The sequence below is a fragment of the Pavona decussata genome, unplaced genomic scaffold (genome assembly GCF_977016875.1).
Source record: "Pavona decussata unplaced genomic scaffold, jaPavDecu1.1 SCAFFOLD_219, whole genome shotgun sequence".
In the NCBI taxonomy this organism is placed as follows: domain Eukaryota; kingdom Metazoa; phylum Cnidaria; class Anthozoa; order Scleractinia; family Agariciidae; genus Pavona; species Pavona decussata.
Window position 1 is genome coordinate 2,530,003 of NW_028145624.1, and position 17,870 is coordinate 2,547,872.

Consider the following 17,870-nt stretch of genomic DNA (forward strand, 5'->3'; position numbering starts at 1 on the left):
AAGAAAAAGAGATTACTTACTTTGCTCTAGACTTTCATTAAAAAGTGCAGCAAGATTTAAAAGATTCACGCACTCAGTCTAAAACAGAAACATAAATTTCAGTTAAGTGTCAGTTTAAGTTGTCTCATAAAAACATTTCATAGAGCAAGCAGTCAAATTTGCTGCCACATTTCTTCATATAGAGAATTTATTACCCACATTTTTTAGCAGCTGTTTTGTGCGTGCTAATTACAGATCTTCTGCATTCTTCAACACATTGATGAATGTGCCTGCTTGGGTCACATTACTGCATTTTCTTACCTGAAATTCACACCTTAATGAAAAAAATAAATAATAATAATAATAATAATAATAATAATAATAATAATAATAATAATAAATAATAATAATAATAATAATAATAATATCATAGTGACAATGAACATGAAAAAGAGGATGAGGATGATGAGTTTACACTTAATGTATGGACCCAAGGGAAACGGTTAGTTTTGTTTTCCTGCGAGTCCTGGTGTTTCCTAAGATGACGTCACTGAACTCGAGGGAAAACAAAATTAATTAGTTTCCCGAGGGACCATACATTGCTTTCTTATATATTAAGACTTTCCCTTTAACAATCACAGCAAAACAGACAAACAAACAACTAAGACCTGGGGCAAACGTTGAATCTTAGTCGAACTTAATTCGTCGAACCTATTAATTTTGAAATAGGCGCATGAATGGTGCGACGTTTGCCGCAATTAAGTTCGACTTAAATTAATTGGTTCGACTCCAGCATAAGTTCGACTTGCCAAGTCGGATAATGCGACAGTGGTTCGACGTTACAGCAAACGCCGTTCTAAACACGCGCTGAACTCAATTCATTAATCATGGAAATTACAAAATAATTGATTCAAATGTGATGGACTGCGCAAAAGTCACAAAAAATACCGACTCCCCCATCTGCCAAACGCTATTTCCCACCCTGACGAGCATGCGCTGTACAAAGGCAATTTCGCGACCAGAAATGGCGAGCTATCGAAAGTCATTGCTGACATCGCACAGCGTGATGGAAATGTGTTTTTCGTGTTTCATGAACACTAAATATAAATGATTGAAATGCGAATTGCCTATTTGCAATAAATGCTTAGTGTTTGAGTGTTCTCTTTCTATTTTTCGCAATTAATTGCCAAAGAAAAGCCCGACGAGCACTGTATTTCGGCATTTCGCTAGCAAGTCCTAGCAGTAACTAACCGCACATCGAGTGAATAGGGACCTTACGAATGCAAGACGGTGACGCCAACGCAAACGTCATTTGAAAGTATAACTTTATTTCATTTGTGCTACTTTGCGATTATTTTAACTCATTCAACTTGTATACACAAACGACAAACTAGCCAGATACCAAATTGGTAGGAGTACCGTTCAAGTTAAGGAAGAGAATGAAAAATTCACTCCCGTGGGTTCACGTTCTCTACAAAACCTTGAATTTGGTCATTTCACGTTGTTGTTTTGCAGAGGACGACAAAGAAAGGTACCAAAATTTAAAACGCACGTGCAGAGTGATTGTTTTTGCTCATTAAGCTTTTTGTGTTGTGGTGTTGTCGTCGCCGTCGCCGTGGTGTTTTCGTAAGGTCCCTAATAGCACGGGGACACGTGCTTATTCCCGTCTTTCACGAGTTGCAACTTGAGAATTAGGGTCTACGCAGGTTCGACGTTTGCTACCACGCTGGAATTAAGTCGACTCTTTGTCGAACCTATTTTTAATAAATTCGACGCGACTTAGATTCGACGTTTGCCCTAGGTCTAAGAGGGCAACATCTGTGGAATTGTATCCCAGTTGGGATATATTTGTATTTAATCAGGGGCACTTGACCAAAAATCAACCAATCACAATGCTCGTTTTGTTATTTTTTAAGTGAAAGTCTAGGTATATCACATGTAATAATATAACATTACAACTGTATATCCCTATGGTTCAATAGCTTTTTACTTAATTAAAAAATAGATTAATTGAGAAATTAATTAATTAAATTTAAAAATAGCAATAACAATAGATTCTTTCCAAAAGTGCTGTAAGTAAAAATGAAATTTAAGGTGCATGTTAGAAAAAATAGACCCAAAAAAGGAGATGTCTTCAGCTTGGATTTAAATCACAATAAGCACAGAATTATCATTAGGCAGTGAATTTCAAAACACCCAGTATCCACTGCAAAAGAGCGCCCACTTAACAATAATTGCAGTTTATTATATGGCTGGCTCTGCGAGCGGGCAAGATGAGTCAAATTCTGCGCTGTGATTGGCTACCCGAGCGGGCAAGATGGAGCTATCTTGCCCGCTTGGGATTACCCGTTGCCCGTCCGCTTGGCATCGAAAGTTTAATCCCAACAACAATGTGGGTTTTCTTCGATTTTCTCGTTGTTTTGGGGGAAAACGCTCACTAAAAAGTTCGGTAAACTCTCAACATTTACCTAAAGGAAAGGAAAGAGAATGGAATCGTCCTGGTGTAGTGAAAACTTCGTTTCAGCTACAATGAATGTGAGTTGAACCGTTGAGTTGCTCTGCGTGTAGTATTTTAGATAGAATTGATTTTGAAAAACTTATTGTCTCAAGTCGAGTGCCAAATTGATAAGTTCTCTAGGTTTGCAATGACTGTATTTAAATCATAGCGTAGTGGAAGTTGCGGTTAGTGTTTAGAGCAGTTCAGAAAAGTATTTTTTTTAAGTTCGCCGAAGAAGCTCACGTTTTTAATTCAGCCGCGTCTTGCTTGTTGTAAACAACAAAATCTTGTCAAAGTTTCGCCCAGTTTTCTGATTTACCTGCTCTTTTTTTCGGCTTATGTTTGCATATAATCTCAAAATCTACTGTTTCATTCAAGAATTAATGATTGGAAGCCGAAAACTGTGTAAAAAAAATTTATTATTTACACCACCGCGCGATCGCGTGAAAATGGCGAGTTTGCCGGATTCTATTCAAATCTTCCCGCTCTTGCGAAAATCTAAATTTTTCGTTCTCGATAATTGTACACTTCCTTTAAGCCATTATAAAGTTAGAGCCCTAAGATAATTTAGGATTCCTTGTTTTCCACGATTACATTCTAATCCAAAGGTGCACTGAAAATAAATCTTGCACCGGCCGGCTATGAAGAATTTCTTTCCGAGTTGAGCAGTTTCATGTTGTGTTTTGTTTTGTTATTGTAGTTTTAACTTGATGGTAAAGCCATATAATAAATCCTTTATTGACCAAGCTTGTTCGGTCAAGATGGCTGGATATTGGCCTCGTTCTTTTTTTGCGTTTTTATGGACCTCGACTTCGTCTCGGTCCATAAAAACGCAAAAAAAGAACTTGGCCAATATCCAGCCATCTTGACCTCACGCTTGGTCAATAACGCATATATATAATATATTTCTACCAAGTCCACACTCCAAAATCCTTAGTCCACAGCTCAAATCCATAGTAAAAAAGTCACTGATTTATTGCTCAATTCCCAGCATATGGGAATGAACCGAAGGCCAAACTACATGTATTAAATGTATAACTGCAGAAAAGGCTGCCAAAAGAAGAAGATTATGGTTTTCAGAGGAAATACATGTATGACCCTTTAATAAGGGGCACGAACCATTCCATTTATAGTGAAAGCAAGCCCAATATTACCTCTTGTCACATAAACATTGGAACAGTGTGGCATTCCTCTATGTTTTTGTATAATTACTCCAATATAATACCTACATGTACATGTAGCTCAAGCTGTCATTAAACAAGCTTCTTCCTAGTTGTTGTTTTGTAGAGGAATCAGTCTTACTTAGTCACTTTGAAATTGCCCAGTAACATAAAACTTTGAACTCCCAAAAGCAACCCACCAGTATGGCTATAATGTCCTAATGAGGCCCAGTTTATAGGAATATGACGCAAAAGGAAAAATAATTGGTTAATTAAGACCAGTGAAGGTCTTGTTACAATAAACACTGGTAATAGGAGAATGTGAACCACTACTGTTCACATGCCTCATTAGGACTCTCGTGGATAAATCCTACAATAACAATTATTGGTTTTCACATGACGTTATAAAAAACTGAAATTCATAACTAAACACAATAATTTGGGTTTTTATCTTCATGACATATAAGAAAATCTAAATTTACATCGGCTTGCTTGTTTTCAGCATGATAGCATTCTTTGTTTTGAAAATAGAGCAGTTTGAATTTTAGATTTTTGCGCAGTGCGTGACAGAAGGATTGCTGCTCTAAACATGTCACGTACATGAAAACATCGATTCGCCTCGTGTTTTTTTTAGGTCTGATCAGCTAACATGTAATAGAAGCGTTAATGTCAATGTGTGAAAGTTCAGCAGAGAGAAGAAAGGCTTTGAAATAGCCAAGGTAAACTCCAGATGTTTTTGCTGGTTTCCGGCCGCCATGTTGGTGCCCATCAGACGGGGCACCAACATGACATCCCATACTAAACTCTGTAATTTTCCGTGGTACATTTTCTCGAATAACTCGATTAGGAGATATCGCACAGCCCTGTGGCTTTTACCCGATGTTTATGTATCACTCTTCTACAACATATCAATTTGTTGACTTTATCTATTGAATGGTTGAGGATTTTATTTTTTCACTTTGCGTGACGATGTGTGAGGTGAAAACCACCTATACCTGGTAAGGTTCTCATGAAGATATTATCAAACTCATGAAAATCCTTAAAAAAGAATCTTTTTCCCACCCATTTAATTAAGAGTGCTGTCAATCGTTACATTTGTTTGGAGCGCCGATCAAAACCCAACAACATTACTAAGACTCAAAGCAATCCTACTTGTTCCCCAGGTCTCACCCCCCCGGGGGGGGGGGTACTCCCTTATATGGGCTATATAGGTATGTGCGGCGCCAAAGGGTATGGTATTTCAGCCGCCTTGGTCATAAATAGGGTATCGGTTTTAGCCATTTTGCCGCCATTTTGGTAATAAATAGGGTATCGATTTTTTCACTCTAGTCTTGAATTCCTTTTTTTTTTTTTGAAGAAGCTACTTCTTCATCATGATTATGGCAACTGTGTACGTGCTGCAACGGCTTGTCATGCGCTCCGGTCACGTGCTGGGCTCCAGGGGTTTTTGAACTGAAGTTGACCAGACACTATCAGGTCATAAATAGGGTATCAAATTTTTGGTCAGGTCATAAATAGGGTAGGGAAAATCGCAGATTTTGGTCATAAATAGGGAAAGGGTTTTGGGCAGCGGGCCGCACATCCCTATCCAATTTTTTTTGGAGTACCCCCCCCCCCCCTGGGGTCTCACCCCTAATACTGCACCCATGCTTTATTTCAAACTACCTTACATAGGCCTTTTTTCTAGTATCATCCAGAAAAGTTTCTGCCACCTAATTAACCATTACTAAAAACTTCGATTTAGTACTTTTGTCATTTAAGATCGGCAATTTGTTTGGTGAGAAAGGCCCTATCCCAAGTGCGCTCTGTTTGTGTGTTAATGTATACAAATTTTAGCAGTCATGAGCACCTAGCCACAGATAGGGCCTCTCACATATTCAAACAGTCGCAAGATTCTAAACAATGCCACAGTTTGTGTTCGCCTTATTGTTTTTTAAAATATTATAGATCATGCTTCCACCAATCTTCAGCTCAAGATAAAAGAAGCCATTGATATCCAGTGGGAAAAACCTACTTTAATTTAAGGAGGCTTGCAGCAGTTTTTTGTTGCATAGAAGAAGTTTGATCTCCTTCATACCACATCAGCATTTTTCATCAGTTTCCTGAGTGCAAGTAACAACTATTATCATAGCAATGGTAGGGCATTAGCCTCTCATTTTAGACATTGTCAATTATCTCGAAATCCAGTCAGACACTTTCTGACAAAACTTTGGGGATTTAAACCACTCAATCTAGACAACTTGCAGGCGAAATTAGAAAGAAATTCATTGTACTATTTAATAAAATATATTAGGAGAATTGCATGTAGCTTTGTGAGTTTTATTTTCTCAAATCTTTTATAGTTTTAGCTTGTTCATAGAGACTGCTTACTTATTCAGGTTACGATTCCCCACCCCCCCCCCCCCCCCCTTTTATGTAGCTTTTAATTATTATGCATCTATCAATGTTTAGCCTGAGGGGGTGGGGAACCCTGAGCATATGTGGGGCATTTGACTTTTCAGGAAAATTTCTGGTCAAAATCCCCACCGTGAAGCCCCAAAATTGGGTCAAATCAGATCAAATATCCCCACCCTGTAGCATTTTGTTCTACAGGTGCTTGTGATCTTAAAAATAAGCATATTCTCCCAGGCAATGTATAGAAAATATTTAATAGAATTCCAACGTTTGATTCTCTGACGAAAAGCGAGTCGATATTATCAACAATCTACACAATCCCCACAAAGTAAGGTGTTCCATCAATTTATATTGAAATGAGTAGTCAGAAGTACTAAGTGTTTTGGTATAAATATAAAAACAGGTGCTTACCTCTATTAAAAACGGCCATCTTTCAGGGCTTTAGCCACGCTACCTCAATTCCAAGATGGCTGGTGCACAGAAAAGCACATGGAACGATGTGATTTGGTCCTATTCCTCCGCCCAAAAAAAGCAAACGTCCCCACCCTGGGGCCCAGATTCTTAGTCAAATTCCCAAGGGTGGAGAAGGCAATAGAGGTCAAATGCCCCACACATGCTCGGGGTCCCCCCCCTCGGGCTTAACATTGATAGATGCATTATTTCTGTTTATTTCACTTTTCAAAGGGCCAATCTGAAAACAATTACTTGTGATGTATGCACCCTGATTGTTATTATTATTTTCTGTCGCGCACTTTTTAAATTTAAACTTTGCGTCAATAGATGCAAAATTGCTAATCAATAAACAATCATTGAGGGAAGTCACATGCCCGACCGGGTGGGTTGTGTTTCAGTAGTGGCAAAAAGGGTTCCAGGGGACTTTCAGTCTTTGGGTGCTACATGAATCTGAGTTTGACCGATGCATAACCTGGACATTGAAGCTCCTGCAAGAATTATATCAAGAACACTAACCATTGTTTGGGCTTCGGAGTACAGTTTACTCTCCACGGCACTCGGGTCATTCATGCCTACGAACTCGGATGAATGGACTGATTTCTTCACCGCTTCTTCACTATAAAATGAAGGTACGATCAAAACGCGAAGGTAAACTAAACAACATACCGAGCCCAATGTAAAAAACACCTTCAGTTGAGCAACTACATAATGCATGGCCACTTTTGAAGACGATTATATTTCATTTTGGTGGCTTGTTTGGCTCGCAAGTGGATGTAAAGAATGAGATATAAAGGATATGCGTGTTAAGTCTTACATCTGTATATTTGGTGACATGTTTGGCTCGTTTGGCTCGGCAGTGGATGTAACCCGGCGGTATCAACCAATGAAAATCAATAATCGATGAAAATCAATTTAATCAATAATAATCAATAACAATCAATTGATTGGTATTGGAAATCAATGGAAATCAAAGTCCAAGAGTTGAGTGAGTTTCGATTTTCATTGATTATGATCGATTTTCATTGATTAGTATTGATTATCATTGATTATTCAAATATTGGTTTCCTTTTCAATAAAACGCATCACATGAATTGACAAATGATCTTAATAAGTTTATTTGTTCAAATATATCCTTTAATTTTAGCATCATATTAATATAATTAATTAACTAAAACGAGTAATGTTCTTAAAACAACAACATTTTATTCCCTTTTCCTATATTTTCTTCCTCAGTATTAAAAGATCCCAAATGCAACGGTCTGCGCACAAGTGTCCGCCATTTGTTGAAATCATCATAAAAAGAGAGAAGGTTTTTTCCTGTCCATTACACTGGTTATTATATAAAAAGCCCATCTAACACACAGATTTTGCTTTACTTTAACATTGTTTGATAGTACCAAACTCAGTACAAGTATAAGCCCCCTTCAGTTCTAAATCGAGTCTCTGAAATCTATGCCAGGCTAATGTCCTATAAGCAGCAATTTTGATTATGCAACAAAAACAAATAATTTCTATACAATCTGAATAGGGGAAAATGTACTAAGTTTACTCGTGCAATGCAAAAATCAATGAAAATCAATAAAATTAAGACGTGTCAGTGAGTGAGTTTCGATTTCTACTGATTGGTTCAATTAACTATTTTTGATCGTTATTGATTATATTGATTACAATCAATGATTGATTTTCATTGGTTGGTACCGCCGGGATGTAAGCGAGGATCAAACGAGCCAAACGAGCCAGCTCGTTTGTTATATGGATGAAAGTGGCCCTGTATTCTTTAGTTTAGCCGTGAAAAGTAAATACTTACATTTTAGAAAGAGCTTTTTATCGGTATGTAATGGAGCGCCAATCTGTTCGTCCTGATCCTGCAAGGTATACCAAATCTCCACTATTCGACGCCATCTTGCTCGAGGCTTCACACAATACCAGACCTCTTCGGCTTTGTGATCAAGGGGATTGGGGAGCAGCCATTGTCGCCGGACAGTGGTAGTCTCCTCTACTAACTACCGTGTAGCATGAAAATTTTGCGGGTTCTAATTTTTGCGGATTTTGCGGATTGACCTCGATCCGCAAAAATTAGTTCACACCGGCGAAATAAAACGCCGCAAAAATTAGTTCACACCGGCGAAATAAAACGCCGCAAAAATTAACTCCCTTCAGTCAAATTAAAAACTCCACTTTTGATAGATCTGCGCCACTGGGGCGATATACATTCGACTTAAACAGACCAACCATGCTCTAGTAGCGCTTCTGCGGCGGCCTGCACAGAAGTTATTTTAACTCTTGAAACTTCCGCTGAACAAGAGTGTTATTATCATCGACTGAGTCTGCCTCATTGCGTTACAGTAAGGCAAAGTTTTGCATTTTAGCAGGCCGCTCCCAGTTAGGTCTCAAAGTTGTATACTTGCTACATCTTTCACTCGAGAGCCCCTCTGTATGCCTAGAAACGTTTCAGCTACGGTAATTCAAACATTCATACTGCTTTCTTATAAAATAATATAGTGTTTGGTTGTGCATAGTAGGCCAGGTAGACTTTTTGTTTTGTTGTCGCTCAGCCCCTTTACGCAGTAAGGTATTACAGTGATATGTCTCTAATATGTAAGTAGAGTGAACTATGACTCAACATACCATACAATGAAAGTTAAAAATATTAAGGTTTCTTCCACTTAAATGCTCTGCTGCTTGAGCAGAGCATCGCAAAAATAAGTTCCCAGCAAAAATTGTAGTCATCTCGAACCGCAAATATTTGTTCCCGCAAATCACAAAAACTCGCCAATCCGCAAACTAAAACTTCCGCAAAATTTTCTTGCTACACGGTATGACGTAACTAATCGATGACATCAATGAAATCAATGAGTAATCAATGCGTAATCGATGGGTAATCAGTTGATTAATCATTCATTATTGCCGATAATCGAAAGGCCACAAAATTCAGTTTCAGTCATTGACTGCCATTGATTGTTTCGATTAGTCGTTGATGATATCGCTTAGTCATCGATATAATCTCATGGCTACATTAACCGTACCATTTCGAAAATAAGGAAATAAAAACAATTTCATATTTACATATATGTAGTTCGAAACAACAGCCTTATACGGGAAACTTTGACCCCGGCAGGAAAACTTGTTAAAACTGTGTGACACGGACAGGTCAGACAGTGACACGACAGCTCTACCTTCTGAATACATGTAATGTCTGTAATCGTTTTTCGGTAAGCTTACCGTCTATCAAAACAATATGATGATATGCTTGCCGTTTCCTTTTTCTCATAGATGGCCTATACATTGTAATAGACTAGAGACAACTCTTGGATTCCTATGAATTCAGTTACTTTCCCCGTTTAACCTTACTGGTCTATGATGAGCTTTGGTCAAGAAAAACAATTATGCTAATGAGCTTACGGTGATTTAAAATCACCCATGGCTTTATCATAACTGCAACTAGAGAAACCGTTTTGCACCTTTACGTGTTATAATGTATCAGTATGGTCGGAATGGGAAGTAAGGAAAAATAATCGAGTTTGGATTCGAGTTCGAGTTCGAGTTGGACTTCGAGTTAGACTTCGAGTTGGACTTCATGAAAAATCAATAATATCGATTTGACAAACGAAATCAATTTATCGATTTTCGCCGATTTTCGTTACCAATCGGTAAAAAACATCCGTAAAAATCGCTTACTTCTCTTTCTTCCCTTCGTGCGACGATCGTTTTCTCGCAGGGGACCACCGCCGCTTGTATTTACATTTTCTTCCCGGTACTCCCAAGAGGGGAATCCCGAATCATCGAGTTTGGATTCGAGTCTGAGTTAGAGTTGAACTTCGAGTTAGACTTCGAGACTATAAAAATACAAAAAGCAAAATATTTCGTTATTTTTTTACTACTATAAAAATACAAAAAGCAAAATACTTCGTTATTTTCGAGAGAGCGCTCTCGAAGGGCTCCCAAATGAAATCGGACCCCCCTCCCCCCTTCCCCCCCCCCTTCTTCCCCAAACGAAGGATGGCATGTACATGTTTCCTTTTTTTTTTTCGCAAAATGTAGATACTAAGCATGGTCTATACGAACAAAAAAGGTGTGCAACAAAAGAAAAGAGTTTCGATTTGTTCAATTTAAAAATACCAACGAATTTTCAATAAAAATCTCCCTACCTGAACTCCCTTGTCTGTTGTCCTTTCTCCTATGTGGTTTTTGGACCGATTGAGCGCGATTTCAGTGGGTTTTAGTTCCATTGATATTCTCTCTTGTATGGCGATACAATGTAAGTGTTGCCTTCATTTCGCGATCGTTATCGATCTAAACAGTATTTTGGGAGATACTGAATAAACAAATAACGTTTTGTCGTTGGATTTATCTGTCCGTAGCTTTATATGCTTAGACGGTCGAGTGGCTTAGTATTAAACTACAGTAGGACGCTGGTCAGATTTTTAGTTACCCGAAAGATATAGCCTGGCTGTTAGTTGTCTTTTCCGTGCATTTATAATTTTGAATTTTCTGCCTGGCTCTCATCTATACACTTTCAATAGCTCCCACCAGTTTGAAACTTAAAGGAGGCACTGTCATGGCGATTTTGCTGTATTTTGATGAAAACTGCTCAAATATTTTTACAAAGAATTTGGTTTGTAACATGACATTGCTCTTACAACACCGGGAAGAAAATATAAATACAAGCGGCGGTGGTCCCCTGCGAGAAAACGATCGTCGCACGAAGGGAAGAAAGAGAAGTAAGCGATTTTTACGGATGTTTTTTACCGATTGATAACGAAAATCGGTGAAAATCGATAAATTGATTTCGTTTGTCAAATCGATATTATTGATTTTTCATGAAGTCCAACTCGAAGTCTAACTCAAAGTCCAACTCGAACTCGAACTCGAATCCAAACTCGATGATTCCTTACTCCCCTATCGATAAGCATTTAATTTTCCACGTGAATTTTCTACGCATTTTTTGTATTTTTCATCGCTTTCAAGAAATGTCACTGTTCGGTAAGCCGAATTATTTAGATTTTGTAACAGGACGGAGAGAAATGTTGTTTTCTACGTTAAAGAAACTATTAATTTTATAGCTGAGGCATATTCGGCTTAATTTAAAATAGAGTCGAACCTCCCGTAAGCGACCACCCATAATGTGAAGGATATGTGGTCGCTTACGGGAGGTGGTCGCTTACAAGAGACCAGACCACAGGGGGTCTAAATTTCGGGTTGTTAACAGAGACCTAACTCTTTTGCCAGTTTTTAACGAAACCCATAGTTGTAACTTTTCTTACCTACAAGTATATTAAGACTGGTCCGAAATCATTCTAGGCAAAAAAAAAGTCTTAGGGTCTATGGTGATTATTGTTTGTGTCTCACAGCGATCGAGACAATTATTGCCAAAGAAACTTTATTCTTTTATTACTCCAAGTAGCGCTGTCTAAAGTTTTCAGGAATGGATCATAAGCAAAAAGATAAGACAGATAAAAGATAGGAGAGTTTTTTCTACAAGGGATGCAATCTAATAAAAGTTTATTTCAGTGTGAAGTATAGTGCATGTGTATTTTATCAATTGTTTCAATGCTAAGCTATATCGGGAAACACTTCCGGTTGCTCTGACTGTAAGATTTGTAATGATGTGGCCAATATGTTACAGTGAAACGTTTCTCACTTTCCGCCTGTGTGAGATACAGCAGACTGTGTGTCTAGTGGTCGCCTACGGGAGGTTAAAAACACTGACATATTTGGGTCCCTCAATAATAAAAAGATTTATTTTGCCAATTGTGACGCCGAAGGCTTTTCCACTTTTGAACAACTACGGACCTTAAGGGTACTCTAGCGCTTGGGACAAATAGCAAGTGGGGGAATTAAATCTCAACTGGGCAACTCGCTCGCGCGAAAGAGCCGTCACTCTCTTGAGGTACAGGATCAAACCACGAACGGGTGCGCAGCAATAATGAGAGCTAACTTGACTGGGATCCAACAGCGTTTATTTCGAAGCAAGTTGCAATCATAGATGTACAAAATGACTACCTTACATTGGCTAAGGTCGCGTACAAAATTTGTAACAAATTCTGAGAACAAATTCTCTGAAGCTAAATTTGTCAATGATCTTGCGCAGTTGAACTGGGAACCAATAATTGACAATGATGTTAATAAATCTTTTTCTACTTTTTATAACAAACTAAATAGGATGGTAAATAAACACGCACCTCTGAAAACAATGTCGAAGCGCAAAGCCAAACAACTCGGCAAGCCCTGGATTACAAAGGGCCTAAGAATCTCAATTAGGAAGAAAAACGAGTTCTTTTACACCGGTGACAAAGGTAATTACAAACTCTATAGAAATAAAATTTTATCTCTGTCTCGATTAAGTAAAAAAAACTTTATTATCATAATTATTTTGAGATGAATACAAATAACATAAAGAAAACTTGGGATGGCATAAAATTTATTGATTAATCGGAAAAAGAAAGTGGAAGTGTAATATCAGCCCTGAAACGTCCTGGAAAAAGAGGGATCTCGCGCAACCCTTCTGAATTTCCTAACATTCTAAACAGTCACTTTGCTTCAGTAGGCCTTAAACTAGCTTCCAGGATACTTACAGTGTAACTTGCGAACGCACTTTTCTGAATACTTACCTAAGCGAAGTAACGCGGGATCTTTCGTCTTTCAACCTGTAATTCCCACCAAAATTTAGTAAGAGATTCTTTCCACGCCACCCAACAGGGCGCTTGGTCTATACTCCTGCCCCATTCGTCTCTTGAAATGCGCAAGTAAAATTATATCAAGACCTTTATGCAAACTTATTAATCATCATCATCATCATCATCTTTATTTATTTAAACACGGAATCCCTTTCATAAAAATGCTCTTCCAGAGAGCCGTGTAAAAGATACAATAAATCGTACAATATGGAAAATAGGAGTATTAAGTCTTAAGTATATATGAATAAATTACAAATATAATACAATATGGAAAACATATAATAAAGCATACAACAGGAGATAATTAGAACTATTTAATTTTTCAATAGCGAATGGAACTTATCCGTCCAAACTTAAGCATGCTAAAGTTTTACCAATCTACAAAAGTGAGGACGAGACAGACCCTGGCAACTATAGGCCTATCTCACTTCTCTCCATTTTTAACAGAATTTTTGAAAAACTGATGTATCACAGACTGAAGCTTTTTCTGGAAAAACATGAAACTCTGTACCATACAGTTTCAGGGAGAGGCGAAGTACTGAAAATGCACTCATCGATATAGTAAACCAAATCCAATCGAACTTTGACAAAGGAATGTTTTCATGTGGTATATTTATAGATCTAAAAAAAAAAAGGTTTTGATACTGTTGACCATTCTATTTTATTGCACAAATTACAACACTATATGGCATTCGAGGCGTTATCAATAATTGGTTCCACTCCTACCTCACTGATCGTGTCCAGTCAACGCAAATTAAATCTAACACCTCTAACAAAGAAACAGTTTCATGTGGCGTCCAACAAGGTTCTGTGTTCTCATATACGTCACCGATATCTACAAATCGTCTGATAAATTAGCTTTCTACTTGTTCGCTGATGACACGAACCTCTTATATACCGATAAAAATCTTCAGTCCCTTCAGAATATTTTCAATATTAAATTAAATAGAGTCTATGAATGGCAAACTGCCAATAAGCTTACGCTAAACACGAAGAAGTCAAACTTTATAATTTTTCACCCCTATCAAAAGAAACTTGACCACCAAGTTAACCTTAAAATATTCGATAATGACACTAAAACCTATGTGCTCTTGGAGCAAAAGGTGTATATCAAATACTCTAGATGTGTTAATTGATTCTAATCTTAGCTGGAAATACCACATTACACATATTACTACTGAAAATAAGTAAAACTATTGGTATAATCGCTAGACTAAGACATTTTGTCCCTACTAGTACATTGATAACACTTTACAGATCTTTGATATTCCCTTACTTATCCTACGGCATTACTGTATGGGGCCAAGCTGCGCAGACATACCTTAACCCAATCCTTGTTCTACAAAAGCGCGCCCTCCGCCTCATATATTTTGCACCTTATAGATCTAATGCCATTCCTCACTTTGTCTCCTCTAGTAGTATCCCGATCAATACGCTTTATTTTTAATCAATCTCGACCCTAATGCATATTTTTAATAAATTAGCACCGTGTAATATTTCTAATCTTTTTTACTTTTCAAGAGAGACACAATTATAATACGAGATCGTCTCCTCAACTGGAAACTACCACATTAAATATTCGAGACTAAACCAACAACCTAAATATTTTCCTCGACTTGGGGCTAAAATATGGAACAGTATTCGCTTAGAACTTCGAAAATTACCCAAGCACAGCTTTAAGAGGAAAATGCAAGACCTGTTATTCCATATTTTAATAAAAGAGGATGATTATGTTGGCATTCCTACTCTCATCTCTGAGTTTTCAAAACTGAAAGTTACATGTAATTAAATCAATCTATTTAGAGTATAGCAATTTATATTTCTTTTTCTTCATATGTTCACTTATTTTCTTTTCTTTCTTTTTTCAATGTTTGTATGGCTCACTGGCAAATTGTATATAGATTTCTGTAAACTGTAATGAATTCATGTAAATTAGTCTTCTCACTACCCGCCTAGATTAGTTCTAGCTACTTGCGGGTTAGTGTTGTCTTGGAATTTTTATATGTTAAACATTTTTGGATAAACTTGAAACTTGAAACTTGGCTACCTACACCTATTCAACTAAAAGTAGTATACAAAGAAGCGACGTACAAGTTGTTTGCTCTTAGCGAAAGTAACTTACAAAATATGTCTTAAAACTTAGAAACTATATTCTTGTTCAGGCTAAATTAAAAGTAACCTCAACAAGAACTGCAAAGTCAGCAAGCAGTTCTTGGAGCACTTACTAATGAAATATGGATACAATTGCAAGGTCAGCCAGCGGCTGTTGAGGCACGTATTATCGTGCGAACACCCTCTCTCTCTCTCTCTCTCTCTGTCTCTCTCTCTCTCTCTCTCTCTCTCTCTCTCTCTCTCTCTCTCTCTCTCTCTCTCTCTCTCTCTCTCTCTCTCTCTCTCTCTCTCTCTCTCTGCTCGAAACTACGTGGGGGAAGAACGCATAAACCTGAGAAAGCACGAAATTCAAAGCGCGAGCCGCGTGTAGCACGGGGGCCGAAAGGCGAGCGACTCGCCCCTTAAATATTGTGTACGTTCAGTCTTTTGTGTTCTTTCCCGCGGATTTTCGAGCAAAGGAGAGACTGCTCGCCGTCTAATTTAAGGGTTCCAAACCTTTCGAACAGTACTACTCATATTTTAAACCGAATCACTCAGCTGGACAGTGCTATACTGAAAAGTAAATTAACAGCCAATGTTTGAACCGACTGAAATTTTTCTTACAACGAATTTAATCTGCCGAGAAGGTCTCAAATCGAGCAGGTAGATTAACCTAAGTACAGTATTATTTGGTTAAAAAGTAATGAAGAAACACAAAAACAAAAAAACAATCAGCTCACATTTGGCACTTTTTGAGCAATTCATCGCTTTACCCCTCGTCAACAACAGAAAGCGAAGTCCTAGGTTTGTGAAATTTCACGTGAATTCGAGAGGAGCAATGCGACGTCAACGGCTTCGACCGCCGTAAATCCAAGCAATATTTACACTGTTCGCCCTTGCCATTTCAAGGTAAAATTTGGAGCTGCTACATTGTTGGCACGGTGACCTATTAAGGCGAAAAATGACCTTAACTTGTTAATCGATGTTTAGACATATGTTTGATACCATTATTGTAGAATCCACTGATAAGGATTGGCATGATTGATCGATTAAATTTTAACCGAAGGAAAGTGCTGGAAACCATTGTGAGCCACCTTACAATGTCACAGCCTTCCTTAAAAGTTAGTACAAGATAAACATTAAACAATGAACAAAATACAACGATCGCTGTGGGTTTTTACGATCTGTCTTCAGAATGTGACGATTCCAGTGCGGGCCGTCTTCCGCAGCCGCCAGTTATGCTTCTTTTGGGGGTAGAACTAGGTCCTTCCTCAAGAGCACTACACAAATAAAAGCAATTGTTTAAAAATGTGTTTTAGACCTTTTCCATAAATGGTAGCCGATAAATTATTCTTTTATTTTCATGAAAATTAGCCTTACTAGCCTCGATAGCATGTACAAAATTCAATAAAATTTTTACCCTAAAATAAGGCTAATTAACATATTTTCAAAAGAAAAATGAATCAGCCGCCATTTCTGAAAAAGGTCTATAAAGTGTACAATCCCAGATTGCCTAATTCTCAATCAATTGAAACGTTGGCTCGCAAGGAGTTGACGCGTCTGAATCTGTTTCAATAATAGGGAATTGAGGAATCAGGGACCAGATTTAACAGGACCTCCTACGTTACGATATATCGCAACTGTTATTTCTTTACAATAACCTATTGTTGGAATAACAATAGGCGATTGCTTTGAGACAGAGGCATCTTAACTTGAGAGGGCTTTGCGAATCTGGAGCCAGAATCACAAAACCCTCTTAAGTTAAGATGTATTATTTTCTTGAAGAAAAGTCTATTGTTGGATTAACAATAGACTATTGTTAAGAGACAATACTTAGGATACATATTTTAGCTCAGAATCATATCTCTCTCCACTCTATATTATACTTATTACGGTTCGTTTACTTTACATTCAACACTGGTCTCTTAAAAAAGGTCAATAAACAACAACAACAAACAAACAAACAAACAAATAATAATAATAATAATAATAATAATAATAATAATTCATACGATCTACTCTCCTACCCCATCCTATCCTGACGTATGACAAGCTCAGCTCGGAAAGATGAACTGAAGGCGAATTAGCATATAGATACACAAGTAGGTAAAGAGCCTTTTCAGCATCAATAAAATGGCTTCTTGTTGTAATTGTATAAGGATAGATCATGGTACTGTTGCCTACCTTTGGGGAGTCATCTGATCATTGAGTGTAGTTCTGTCCCCCACTACACAAACTTGGCCTTTCATGTAGTTTAAATGCTGATGTAAGTGATACTCTGAAATAATTACAAATGGCATGGAATATTAAACTATTAAATTATGGTAGAATTTAATATAACTACGGCACAAGAGCGCTTTTCATGGACTTTCTTGAAATGCATGGACTTGAAGGAAAATGTCCGGTTTTTTTTTTTAATAGATTAAAGTCAGACTTAAATTCAGGCTATCGCTCCTTTCTACAATTCCTTATTTCCAAAGATATGAATGAATGAAGGTGTGGCAGGCTCGTGCCACTTTCCTTGAGACTAGTCATATTAAACATATCAAACTCTCAGTTCAGTAAGAGTATGTTCAAGGTTCTAATTCGGTTATAAAACATTATCTTGTAGAAATTCTG

At 37.6% G+C, this 17,870-nt stretch overlaps 1 protein-coding gene across 1 annotated transcript in view; it reads right to left on the bottom strand.

The window, feature by feature from the left end:
* Positions 1-15,566: 15,566 nt before the first annotated feature.
* LOC146459502 (uncharacterized) overlaps positions 15,567-17,870 on the bottom strand; it is a 37,306-nt gene continuing 35,002 nt past the window's right edge. Inside the window, exons 9-10 of the mRNA XM_085089470.1 lie at positions 17,436-17,529; positions 15,567-16,531 (exon numbers count right to left, since the gene is read on the bottom strand). Coding sequence (XP_084945596.1) covers positions 16,429-16,531; positions 17,436-17,529 — 197 coding nt within the window. The 3' untranslated portion in view covers positions 15,567-16,428. The remainder of the gene's footprint in view (positions 16,532-17,435; positions 17,530-17,870) is intronic.